The sequence below is a fragment of the Leishmania major genome, chromosome 30 (assembly GCF_000002725.2).
Source record: "Leishmania major strain Friedlin complete genome, chromosome 30".
Classification (NCBI taxonomy): Eukaryota; Euglenozoa; class Kinetoplastea; order Trypanosomatida; family Trypanosomatidae; genus Leishmania; species Leishmania major.
Window position 1 is genome coordinate 1,048,884 of NC_007271.2, and position 12,985 is coordinate 1,061,868.

General features: G+C 57.9%; 5 protein-coding genes across 5 annotated transcripts; all 5 read right to left on the minus strand.

Moving 5' to 3' along the window:
* Positions 1 to 2,032: 2,032 nt before the first annotated feature.
* Positions 2,033 to 4,675, minus strand: LMJF_30_2730 (conserved hypothetical protein; the record flags this gene model as incomplete). Its single annotated transcript, XM_001684825.1, has 1 exon — positions 2,033 to 4,675. One exon carries the CDS (start codon positions 4,673 to 4,675, stop codon positions 2,033 to 2,035), a length of 2,643 nt encoding a protein of 880 aa, XP_001684877.1.
* A 1,606-nt stretch (positions 4,676 to 6,281) lies between these two features.
* On the minus strand, positions 6,282 to 7,508 carry SGT (putative small glutamine-rich tetratricopeptide repeat protein; the record flags this gene model as incomplete). Its single annotated transcript, XM_001684826.1, has 1 exon — positions 6,282 to 7,508. One exon carries the CDS (start codon positions 7,506 to 7,508, stop codon positions 6,282 to 6,284), a length of 1,227 nt encoding a protein of 408 aa, XP_001684878.1.
* A 785-nt stretch (positions 7,509 to 8,293) lies between these two features.
* LMJF_30_2750 (conserved hypothetical protein) lies at positions 8,294 to 8,998 on the minus strand (the record flags this gene model as incomplete). Its single annotated transcript, XM_001684827.1, has 1 exon — positions 8,294 to 8,998. The coding sequence occupies one exon, from the start codon at positions 8,996 to 8,998 to the stop codon at positions 8,294 to 8,296; it is 705 nt and encodes a 234-aa protein (XP_001684879.1).
* A 978-nt stretch (positions 8,999 to 9,976) lies between these two features.
* Positions 9,977 to 10,126, minus strand: LMJF_30_2760 (conserved hypothetical protein; the record flags this gene model as incomplete). The annotated part of the gene is made up of 1 exon (XM_001684828.1): positions 9,977 to 10,126. The coding sequence occupies one exon, from the start codon at positions 10,124 to 10,126 to the stop codon at positions 9,977 to 9,979; it is 150 nt and encodes a 49-aa protein (XP_001684880.1).
* Positions 10,127 to 11,949: 1,823 nt separating this feature from the next.
* On the minus strand, positions 11,950 to 12,279 carry LMJF_30_2765 (conserved hypothetical protein; the record flags this gene model as incomplete). Its single annotated transcript, XM_001684829.1, has 1 exon — positions 11,950 to 12,279. One exon carries the CDS (start codon positions 12,277 to 12,279, stop codon positions 11,950 to 11,952), a length of 330 nt encoding a protein of 109 aa, XP_001684881.1.
* Between the last annotated feature and the right edge of the window lie 706 nt (positions 12,280 to 12,985).

The following is a 12,985-nucleotide window of genomic DNA, read 5'->3' on the forward strand; positions in this document are numbered from 1 at the left end:
CAGACACAATTAATAAGTCGCAGGCAGTGGCGACGGCGTGCAGAAGCGACGCAGCAGACAGGCTCTAACGCACACTGAACACAAAGATGACGTGTTGCTGTCGACTCCGCAGCCCGGCGAAAGCGCCAAAAGGGGATGAAGTTCTCTGCCACACACGTCTCGGCATGTGTGTGCGTGTGTGTGTGTATGTTTGGCACGCATGAGGACAGCGAAGGAAAAGGGGGAAAAGGCGGAGGAATGGGGAGTGAAGCGAAACAAGTGCCAGCACGAGAAGGATGGACGGCGCGTGTGGTTAAGCGTTCACAAAAGGATGGACATCGCAGAGGTCCATTAGCTACGAGGACCAGCTTGGCAGTGGTAGCGCTGATGGTGCACAGGCATTACCCGGGACGTGGTTCGACACCTCCTCCACGCCGACTCAAAGGCGGATGTTTCGCAACACCGCCATGTACGTCGCGTCACCTTAGTGCGGCGTTGCGATTGCTTGTCGCCTTCCGTCATTCGACGCACCAAACACACAGTGACTCGTTCGCTCGCCCTTTCGGCGTTGCTCTCTTCTTTTTTTCATCTCCGTGAGGAACCATCGATACGTATGTTTGTGGGTGCGTGCTGAGCAAGAACTTTCCGCACCCCGTCTTCGACCCCGTCGCCCAACGACTGAGTTCCTCGGTGAGGGGCCGCGCGAACGGCGGCGGCACAGGGGAAAGGCTAGAATAGCTGCGTGAGAACGAGGCTTTCGAAAGGAGAGAGAGAAAGAAGAAACACATGCAAATCAAGCGAAACAAAAAAACACAAGGAGAGGTTCTGACGGCAAACACCTTTCGTGCTCTTAATGTGCCCGTTCTCTGCCATACAGCATGCGTCCAGCTCCACCCTGCTCTACCCACCCCACCCGCCCTGCAACAAGCCCCATCGCCCGGTGCAATGCAACCGTAGACACGGGCGTTGTAGCAATGCACCGGCTCAGTCATCGGAGCACGTCCTCTGCCTCACACTCTACCCACCCATCCGCTCCTCTCCATTGTGCCGGTCGCCACCCCCGGTGCATCCCGCTCGCCGTGACACTCAAGCACCCCACGCCAGTAAGCCGTGTGAGCGTCGAGTGAGGGATGCGTTCGAGTCACGCCGACACTCTGCCCATTACGTGGATGGCACAGACGTGTTCACTGTCGCAGACCACTCCGACGTCACGCCGTCCAGGACATGACCGCCGACACATCAGCAGCGACACATACGCACTGACCTCCTCCTCACCAACGCCGTAGATACTCGACCCTGTCACCGCCGGAGGTGGTTCTGCGTTGGCAGGGATGAGGGTGGGGGAGGGAGGCTGCTCGGCTTCCTCACACACACAGTGCGGGGCTGCACCGCGCCTTGACGATGCCACGCACTGAGAGGCGTGCCCCCAGTGATGAGGAAGGCAGAACAAGAGAAGAAAAACAAAGACTTCGAGCACCGTCAAAGTACACGCAAGACGACAGACGGAGAAAGAGCGTACGCACACCTGGAAGGTGGAAAAGGAAAGGTGTAGGAAGACAAAGGTGACGGGGGATGAGGGAGTCCTCACAGCTGCGGATCGCACACACACACACACATATATATATATATATATATGCAGACTCTCTTCTCACTCCTCTGTGTCTATGTCTGTAAGTGTGTATGTGTTTGTGTGAAGTCCCTCGCTCGCCCGCCCTCTTCCCTTTTTCCCCCTTTCCTCGCCCGTGCAGAGAGGTACTCCGCAAGAATCATCAGCAAACCAGGCATGCACCATCGCGCAGGTCTCGATCCTCCGGCATGAGAGCAAGCAAAGCACGGCCCCACAGAAACTTCAATCCAGCGGGAGACGCGGCTCAGCGCGCCTCAGCCCTTCGAAGCACAGATGAAGCACGAGAAGTGAAGGAGAAAAGCAAGCAAACAAAAAGCATACACGAGAGCTCTTCTTGCTCTCCTTCTCCCGCTTCGCCTTCGGCACACATTCATGCGTGAGCAGCCCCCACCTCCCCACATTTGAAGGGAAAGAGAAGTACATACGTCACTGGCCCGCCCCAGTCATGCCATTCTCGTAAATCATCACGAAGAAGTTATTCATGGAGGCGATTGCGGCCTTTCCCTCCGGCACCAGCTCCACACGCGCCAGCAGTGCCGCGGCCGCCGCTCGCGCCTCGGCCGAGGGGCTTGTAAGCTGCATGCTCACTGCGTTTAGCCCGCCAACCGCCAGCGGCATGCGTCGGAGAAAGAGCTTCACGTCGCACTCAGTGTTAAGCAGGTCCAGCAGCGCCTGAAGCGTCCGTTGCACCGGGGTTTCACCCCACGCACAGTGTCGCAGAGCCACGCAGTGTAGTAGCAAGGCTGGATTCTCACCGCGGTGCAAAACGTGAGTGCGGATGTTGTCCATCATGGACGTCAGCATCATCTCCGACCGCAGTGCCGAAAGGGAGCGGTGAGTGAAGGTCGAATAGAGCGCATTCGGCACCGACACACTGCCCCCGTTTACGTAACCGACGAGGACCACAGTGTAGACAAAGTCCTCCACCATCAGTCGAAGACGGTGGTTCCGCTCGACGGCGCCGATGCGCAGCGCGCGGAGGTGATAGATGGTGTTCGTCAGCTGCTTGTACAGCTGCTGCAGCGGGGCAGGAAAGTTGCGCAGTGCCTCGGCGTCATTTCCACCACCGACACCAACGGCGTTCGCCAGGCCAGCTGTCGCCGCCGACCAGTTGCCGCCGGCAGATGACGACAGGCCCGTCGTCTTGCGCTGCAGTCGCTCTGCCGCCGTGATGACGGACTTGTTGTCAAGGTCGCACAGCAGATCCCAGCCCCACAGGTTGACGTTGTCGAAGATGGGGTTGAGGGTTCCAACGATGTAGCCTGGAACCTGCATGAAGTGATTCACGCTGCTCACGGAGACGTATGGAAACACCTTTCGCGCCATGAAGTCGCGGTCCAGCATGTTGCCGATGACGCCAAGCGAGAGGGCAGCCTCGCACACGTCGGCCGCCTCGCCTTTGCGACAGAGAATGAGGATCTTCTTTTCCGTGAGGATGCCGAGAAGAAGATGTAGCGTCGACGGGCCGAGGGCCTCGATGAGGCTCTCGAGGCTGTACCGTGTGAACACGATGTCGTTCGACTCCGGCGAGAGCGAGATTTTGGCCTTGATGGTGTTGCCGAAGGGGGCGTCGTTGTAGTAGACGTACGCCTGCTGCCCACTACTCAGGGTGCAGTACTTGCCGATCTCTGCCGTGAGCTGGTCCACCTTGGCCCGCCCTGCAGCCACCATCCATGCTGCATTGTTCACCGAGTCGTAGCAACGCTTCAGGATGCGCTGCAGCTCCCGCACGGCGCTCTCGCCGGTGCCGTTGACGTCACAGCAGTACTGAGCGGCAGCGACGAGAATAGGAAAGAACGGCTCGAGCCACACCAGCGATGGCCCGAGCATGGCGACGCTCTTGGTGATGCCGCCGCGGCGGGCGGTGCTGTCGCGCTTTGAAACAACAGCGCACAGGCCAAACAGTACCGGTCGCGATGCTTCAGTCGAGGCACCCTGGCGGCCCTTCTGCGTGGCTGCCGCAGCAACGGCGGCAGTGGACGACGCATCTACATGATGTCCCCCGGCGACCAAGTCTGCGTCACTGTCGTCGCCGCTGCTCGTCGGACCGGTTCTTGGCAGCATCAAGTGACCAGACTGCTCCATAGAGCTCGTGGTGCTCTGCGTGTCAGCGCCGCCGCCGCCACCGGCTAACCGCGGCTCCGGAAAAGCAGGGCTACCTTCGCCGCTTAAGCCGAAATGACAGCCGCCATACATGTCCGGTGTAAAAGGAAGTCGAATATCGTGGGCCGTTGTCTTGATCGTATCGTTAGCGCTGCTGCCCGGCGGCGCTCTCCTCGTAGAGCTCATGGTGCTCAACAAACCGGCTTTCGTCAGTGGCGTGACGATGGACTCTGAGGCCGCCGCCGCAGGGGCGTCGCCGCTACCATTGAACCGTTCCGCACCCGAAGTGGCTGCTGCGGCGGCCGTTTTTTCGCGCTGTAGGAAAGTCGTCAGCGTCTTCAGCAAGCGGTCAAGGTTCGACACCTTCATCAGGTAGCCTTCCTGGCGTGCCGCTGTGGTGGTTGTGTAGTCTACAAGGACAAACGCATAGTCCCCAAGGCTGCTGCCCCCGCCACCGCCACTGGCGCCACCGCCGCCCACCGCTGTAGAGGCACCGCCGAGGCCACCGCTGCGTCCACTCGCGCCGCTTAACGCCGCCGCACCAACATCCAGTACATTTGTGTCGCCGCCAGACGCAAAGGATACCGAGTAACTCCTGTCCAGCGTCGCCTCGTTCTTCAGCATCGCCTCTAGCTGCTTCGAGAAGCGCACGACGTCGGCCGGTATGTTCGGCAGAGACGATATGTTTTCCACGGGGACAGCGCACGGAGCCTCGATCTCCGTATCCTTGTACCGCAACGACACCTCCTCCGTCGTGGCGTTGATAAGGAGAATTTCAGGCACATACCGCGCGGTCTCCTCGCCAGGGCGGCGCTCCCAGAGTGCCTGCGTGTCGCTGCTGCCGGCACGCGCGGAAACACGCGCAAAGCGGTAGACGGGAAACCGCAGGTACTCAGGTGGCTGCGGCCGGTTCACGACGAAGACCGTGCGCGTCACATCGACCTTCTCGGCCCCGTCGGGAAGCATGACGCTAGCGAAGTACTCCGTCTGCCCGGCAATCCCGGGCGACGCGCCAGACTCGATGGAGGAGAGCAAGGCCGTCGACGGAGATGCTGGTAGCGAGGGATAGCAGGCGCGCAGGCACGCGCCCGTGTCAATGTCGAATTCTGCCACGATCAAGCTCGTCGCCAATGGGGGGGCCGCGACGGCCGTGGCGGATGACTTCCGCATGGCAAGTCGAGTTTGCTAAGTTGATGATGTGAGAGTGACAAGGCCGACCGGTAAGCGCGGGCGCACACAGACAGAGGCGCACACGCTTTGAGCACGGTCACGCTTTCGGCCACACGCGCCACACCACCGCACTCCGACAGTTTCATGAGGTGAGTAAAATGTGTGCGTGTGTGCGTGTGTGTGCATGTATTACGTATGAGTCGTTCATACATGTTGCAGGCATGCGTGTATGTTGTGTTTTGATTGTTATTTGCGTGTGTTTGGTGCCCCATAGAAAAGACCGAAAAAAAAAAAGTGTTGAGGACCCGTGACCGGAGGAGTGCAGAGGGCTCGACAATACAGAGAGAGAGAGAGAGAGAGAGATGCGCAAGCACGTCGATGCGCATTCTCAGAGACCGCTGGCAGTGGCAAGGAAACACACTTTCTGTGCAGTGAAAAAGAGCCTCAAAGACCGGGTGAAAGAGGTGTGTGGCATGCGCGACGTACCTCAAATGATCTGCCGCGCTCTTTGCCGCCCACCTTCCCCCACCCCCCACCCCCAAGCCCATCGCTCCGACTAGAATCTCGAAGTACGGGCGGCGAGGTGGCAGCAACCAACACAACACCCACCACGGGCGTTCAGTGGTCGAGCTCCTGGTACACCTCACACAGAGACTGACGAGATGACCCGTCTCCAAGGGACCTCAATGTATTCTGTCATAGGCTGACGGGTTTGCCTCCAAAGAGGCGTGTGACTTGTCTTGTTCGGCTGCTTTGTTTCCACGACCGCCATGTGTGAAAGGAGCACTTTAAAAGCACAGAACACACTTCTTACAGCAACCAATAGCGTAGAGCGCGGTGACGAATAATGAGGAGGATGCCAATCATTGGGGATAGGGATACAACCCGTCCGCGTCCGTCGGTCACTTTGTTTGTGCGTGTATTGATTGATTGACGCAGCTGTGCTTTACGTGCACCTCATTCCTTTAATTAGAGGTCCGACACAGCACAGAATGCAGACGCCAGCATCGACAACAAAAACGACAGCAACAAGCACAAGAACCCCCAAAATAAGAATGAAGTCCGACAGCGAACGAAAATAACAACGAGCGAGAACAGAGACGACGTCGAATATAGAGCGAGGCGGGCGACGGAACGGCCGAACGCTTTTCTGCTGGTGTGTGCGCGTGCAGACACGTCAAGGGAGAGGAATATAGGTGCACGTAAACAAAAGAACACACGTCGAGCAAGCACATGTACGACAAAAAAAAATGCATTCAGCAAGACCACGAGCAAGGAAAACGATGAGTAGGAGTCACACGTCGAGGAGAACCGCCAGCATACAGAGTCGCTTGTGCGCCATCCCTGGAAAAGCTCGTCTCTTTCCAGATACGTGCCTCTCTGTTGTTGTTTTCCCTTTTCGTCAAGGGCTCCTATTCGGGTTCGTAAACATGAGGTTCTGGAACTTCATCATCAGATTCATGACATCGGGGTCGCCGAGATACTTCTGGAAGGCGCCGTAGCCGTTGGCCTGCACATCCGCCATGATGCCCGCCAGCTTCGGGTTCTTACGCACCTCCTCCTCCTGCAGCTGCTCAATGGCGGCACGGTTCACCTTGCCGAACGGCGTCACAACATTGCCCTCCTCGTCCACGTTGCGCATGCCCATGTCGGCACCGAGGCGGTTCAGCTCCGCTGGGTTCATGCCGCCCTGGCTGAACTTGCTCGCCATGTTGGCAACCAGGTTGCTAAACTCGGGATTCTGCATCATGCGCTGCGCCGTCTCCATGAACTGCGGGTTGCTCATCATGTTCGCGAACTGGCTCATGTCCGGCATGCCACCCATCTCGGGAAAGCCGCCCATGCCCGGGAAGCCGCCCAAACCGCCGCCCGTGCTGAGGGCAGTCCCCTTCGCCTTCTCCTCCGCGCGCTTAAGGTCCTCCTTGTGGGTGGCATTGTCGGGGTCGAGCTCGCACGCCTTGGTGAAGGCGTCAACAGCGCGGCTGTAATTCTCCTGATAGAAGAGCGCCGTTCCCAGGCGGGAGTACGACTTCGAGTACTCGGGGTTGATGATGATAGCGCGCTCGCAGTCGATGATAGCGTTGTTGTAGTCCTTGAGGTGCGTGTGCGCCGCGGCGCGGTTTGCGAAGAAGACGGCGTTGTCCGGCTGTAGCTCAATCGCCTTCGTGTAGTACGCGATCGCCTCCTTGTACTTGGCCTGGCTCATCAACTCGTTGCCCTTGTTCTTGATCTGCTCCGCTGTGAGGCCCTCATAGGGGTTGTTGCGCTGGTTGAACTTCTCGCGCGCCTTCTCCAGCCGCTGCGCGTATTCGTCGGAGCCTTTCTCGACGCCCTTGAAATAGCCCTTCTTCTCCAGCAACTCCACAAAGGACACGAATTTTTCGTCCTGCTCGGCGCCGCTGCGACGCTCGTGCTCGCGCAGCGCTGTCTTGAAAGCCTCCAGCACGTCCACCTCCGTGTCGTGAAGACCGCCGCTGCCGGCCGGGTCGACGCCGAACTCCTCACCAAGCATCTGCGCCACCGCCTCGGCGCGCTCGGGGTTCTCGACCTGCGACCGGCGCATCATCCGGATGAAGGAGAAGACGAGCTTCCTGTGATCATCTGTGATGGGCTGATCTCTCTCCTCCATTGTGTGAAGCGCGAGGGCGGAGAGTGAAGAGGAGCTGCGGCAAGTAAGAAAAACAGATGAGAACAGCTGTGGCACGTAACGGAGAGAGAATGCGTACGTGTGCCAGTAAGGAAGAACGAAAGTCAAGTACGTACGTGTCTACGCGGCCTTTCGAGGACTGTTCTATGGGTGCGTGCTCGTGTACGCACGCAGGGTCGTAGATTCCAACAGCGGCGTTTCCGTTGTTGCATGGAGGAGAAGAGAGAAGGCGATAGAGAGAGAAGGACATCAGCTGTTAAGGAGAGACGTGGGCGACGGCAGCTGCTTGAAGCGTGCAAGGGCGATCAGCAGTATGAGGCGTGTGTCTCCGCTCGACACTGCAGCCCGCTTCAAAAGCAGCAGCAGGCGCATACACACCCCACACTCGACTGATCGTGAGAGCCGCAAATCTCTCCCCAAAGGCGTCATCAGAAGGTCGATGCGCCGCATCAGTTGAGGCGCTCGTGCCTCTGCCCCGGCATCGAGACTACGGCGTCACCAGCACGGTGTGCATGAACAGCGCCACGTCACGTGCGCTGGCCTGGGCGGCAGCGGCGGCGGGAGTGAAAATGAAGAGAGCAGTTGTTAGTCACGCAAAGAGCCAAACAAAGCACATACGTTCGCCCATACGTCCGTGACCGACAGACCGGACATGGCTCAGGTGCGGGGGCATGAGCAAAAAAACATCAACAGGACAGCCCAAGACGAGGAGGCAGTGCAACACACATTATGCAGCTGCTCGCAAGAGCAGCTGCGGGTGGTCAAACTCACTTGCTACGCAAACCGGCGGCAGCTACAGACTTACGTTGCTCCATGACTCGTTTGGCCATGAGCCGCTTGAACTCCTCGGCGTCCATGCCGTACTTGGCCAACACCGCATCGAGCTCTTCCTCACTGGTAGCCTTCATGAGCTCCGCTTGTGTCACCTCAGCGAGCGCCTTGGCTTGCTGATCAAGTACAAAATTTTTCTGTGTCTCCTTCTGGCGAACCAGCAGGTGGCGACGAATGCGCTCGCCATAGGTGGAGCGAAGCTCTGGCCCGGAGCGCTTCAAGATGAAGTTGTCGAACCCGCCGTCTTTCTCGATCTCAAACATGGCTGCCTCCACCATGGGCACCTGCACCCAGTGGTCGAGCGTGTCGCTATAGTGAATGCCGGTCTTGACAAATGGGTACTTGAGCTGGCGGTAGACGTGCTGGACCTGACGCGACGTCCGCACCCGCTCCCGAACCCGCTCGTTCATCCAAATAACGTCCATCTCATGCGGCGCCTTGGGCAGGAAGGAGCGCGGCGACACGTCGCTCATGCGGTAGAGGGCGTGTCGGTTGACTCGGTTGCACCATGCCGCCCATGGGGGAAGGCCCATGGAGATGTACCGGTTGATGAGACCACGTGGCGGTCCATGCGGCGCTCGCGACGTCTCCGGATTGAGCGCGAAGGTGGAGAAGCACAACAGCGACGACTGACGAAGCATTGTTGTGGTGTGCAGCCTCTGCAGAGCGTCCCCTTTCTACTCATACGCGAGGAGTCAAATGACTCTTGCGAGGGAGGCGATACGCGCACGCGCGCACCGTCGAGGTGTCTGCGTGTTCTGCGCCTCACACGGGCGACCTGAAAAAACAAAAAAAAACAGGCAAGTAAACGCGCACCACCGAGTGCGGTTCACGTACACGGACAAGCACAGAGAGACCCAACGCGACGGCAAGCGGGCATGCGTGGATGCAGAAAGACAGAACGAAGGCCGGAAAGGAAGGGAAAGAGGTGGGAAGCAAAGAAGGTGAAGTGGTGTCCAAAAAGCCGCAGAAGAGACGCAGTGAGCCGCAGGCGCAGTGACACGCATGAGCCAAGCCCAAAGGCAGACGCGCACGCAAAGGCGTGCGTTGGGGCACTGTTGAAGAGGCCGTCAGAGATGCGGCGCAGGAAGGTTTGTCAAGCGGCCAGGGCTCGTTCCCTTTTCAAGCGGCGGCGCACACTGGTGGGACACGATTCACCGTCCTACAGCCAACACCTCTTTTCTATGCGTCCACCACCATTTTTTGTTGTTCTCTCGATCCCTAGATCCGACTCCTCGACGGGATGACGTGCTCGAACAGCAGGCCACACACGGAGGTGCGCTCTGACTCCCTGGTTTTCTTATTATCTATTACTACACGAAAGTGAGCACCTGGCCCAAGGATTCACACGGCTGCTGTGCCCTGCGACGTACGAAACAAGGGCAAGCTCATAAAGACGGATCAACGCAACACAGCACCGTGCGCCTTCCGTGGCAGACGCAGTGCGACTCCCTGCTCACTCGCCGCGCAACGCGCCACCAACACACACGCGCACAAACACACTGACTGAAACGAAAACAATCAAAGAAGGAAAGAAAAAACGAAGAAGGTGGTGGTGGGGCGGCCGACAATACAAAGAAAGACGACACCACGAGCCTGCGCGCGGTGCGGTGGCATTGCTACTTCTTCATCTTTGCGATCGCCTCCTTCTCGGCCTTCTTCTGCTCACGCTGCATCTGCTTGAAGGCTATGTCCTCCTCGGCCATCTCACCGCGCTCCTTCTTGGGCTGCTTCAGCGGCTTCTGCTTACCACCCTGGCGGGACGACATGCTGGTTTGGCGAGCAGAAAAAAGGTGGAAGGAAAAGAGCGGTGTGGAGTGGGAGGGAGGGAGGGAGGTGCGGGAGGTCGTGAGCTAAGCACGAGAGAGGGGTATGCAGTGGCGACGTATGTGAAAGGCGGGGAGGCGGGGAGAGAGAGCGAAGATGGGAGGGTTGGACTAGGTGTCGGTCGTCACCAGCGAGCGGACACGTGCGAATACTACCAGATGCCGACACCGGCCCCGGTGGTGGCGAGGATCGGGACAAGTGGAACCATGAAGAAAGAGGATTGGGGCGCAGGAGAGGCGGGAACCGGAAGAGACGGAGAGCACGGCACGAGCGACTGACAAGCTGGTCACGCGCTTCACCACACGCCACATCGGGGTACAATCAAGTGTCCAGCCCATCCGCAGTGACGAAGATGCCGACCATCCGCTCTCGAGACAAAAGCCACGGACACAAACCGTCTTGTGAGCACCTGCACAGAGCTGTCTTTACGGATTTATCCACGAGCAAGCGCACACCAATACGAGCGGGTGGTTCTTCGTCGCCTTGTATAGAGGAATGGGGAGGGGAAGATGGGGGCAGAGCGGTGGCAACCGCCTTCGCTAACCAAATCCTGTTTTCTGTTGCGCTTCGCGCAGGGGTTCACACACACATAAATCGGTGAAGTCGCAAAGCAGATGAAGAAAGGGACAACGGAAAAAATGATTGAATACGAATCAAGTTGAGAGGCTGCACCGTAATCCCGGTAGGTCTCGCGAGAGGGCCCGTGCAGACGGCAGATATGCGACGGAGGCCAGCACCGCCGTCACCACCGCACCCACGCCTGCTCGCATACAGGAAGAAGAACCCGTTATGCTGCTGTGCATCAAAATTTACGGGCAACACGACGAAATGCCTCAATCACAGGGCGTGGCGTTGGGACAGCAGATCAAGAAGGGATGAGGGGACACCCTGTCCGTCGCAGTGAGCGGTACTACCAGGACGTGAAATATCGATAAGCACGGGGGAGGGGGACGACGAAAACAAAAAATGAGCAGCACACCCACCTGCATGCCATGTTGTCACTTCCAGTACCCCGGCGCTGCAGGAATCCAACGTGTGGGCAGGTGCCCGTGAGGGACTGGGCAGCGAGGCCCCCTGCTGCGTAGGGAGCTCAACATCCTTGTTGTCAGGGCAACGCTAGCAAACAGACAAACAAAGGAAAAACGAAGAAGAGATCTGCACCCGTGCAGGCCGCGGTTTTCTAGGATATATATATATATATATATATATACATATATATACTGCACGGTGTGTTTTGTTCTGCACGTTCTTTTCGTGTGGGTGTGGGTGCTCACCTCCGCCGCCTACCATTGAGGAGTGCCGAGGGTCGCTGTGTTGCACATGCCGAAAGAATGAGAGATGAATTGAAAAGGCAACGAGAAATACAGAGAAGACGCCAGAAAAAAGAAGGCAGCTCTGTTGGACTGCACGTGCACGCGCATACATACAAGCACCACCACCGAGAAAGGAAGAGAAAGGTCTGTCAACTTCGACTCGTGTGCTGAAAAGAAAAAGAGTAAAACATGGCGTTGAGGAGGCAAGGAAAGAGCACGCCACATCCGATGGCGCACGGCGAAAGTGCTTGCTCAGAAGAGAAGCGCGTGACACGGTATGAAGAAAAAGAAACATAAAGAAGCGTTGCATGTAGTGCGGCCCCGTAGCCTCGCACATATATGTGTCGATGTCCCGCAGCGGAGCACAAAAGAAGACAAGAAACAGGGCCGAAGGAAAAAGCAGACCAATATGCTTCTTGTGGTCGGTGCGCATCCTCTGAACCATGCGCCTCTCACGGCTGCCCTGCTTTCAGATGAACCGTGCCGCTCTCCTCCACAATGGTGATGCGGTAGTCACTTGTGGGACTGTCCACCCCTGGAAACGGAGCCGTAAGCGCCGCCTGTGCGTCCTTGACGCTCACCGCGGTGATAACAACCGCAAACGTCGCCCCGTTCCATGCAAAGGTGCGTTGCTCCGCGACACCCTTCTCACCAGCGGCGACCACAACGCTGTGCTGCGCCAGTGTGTTGTCGATCATGTTTGAGTACGTCACCATCACGGTCATCTCCTTTGAGGTTTTGTTGTGGATGATGAGGGAGTAGACGTGGGTAGGGGGCAGCATCGTTCCTTTGTCTGTTGAAAGCGAGGTGCTATGACCGTTACGTTCTGTGGGATGAACCACTTGGTTTGCGTACGGGAAAGAAAAGGCAGGGAGAGGGAGGCGTGTGGCTGCCGTGGTGGAGGCGAGGCTGAAGGGATGCACACACGTAACGTGGACAACGGGGCGCAACAACAACGACAAAAAAGAGCGGAAGTGGTCAAACGATCATTGTTTATGTGACGCCGACGCATCACCAGAGAATATGCCAATGAATGTGAGAGGTAGAATGAGAACGCCCGAAGACGCGGTCGCAGCAGTGACAAGAAGTGGAGGCTGAAGTGCGGATGAAACCTGGAGCCTTATGGTGCGCAAGGATCCCACAAAAACTCGAGATTGACAACAGTCCCGGCAAACGGCCGATCGGCACTGCGGTTCATGGTCGCGCTGCACGCGCATTGGAGTGTGTGAGGAGAACTGCGGCACGCCGTGGCGTGCCCCTTTTTTTTTGCGTCGAATGCGCAAGCATCGAACGCATGTGCAAGGCGGGTGTCGAGGAAGCAGTCCATAATACACACGAGCAGGTCATCACTGTGCAGGATTGTCCCTCCCATGTCGCCTGCTGTTGGCGTTGTTGTAGGTCTTTTTCTTATTCTTTGAAACGCGTCGATTCATCCAGACATACAGAGACACAGGGGTCGAGCGACAGACGCGTGCGGACTGCTCGACA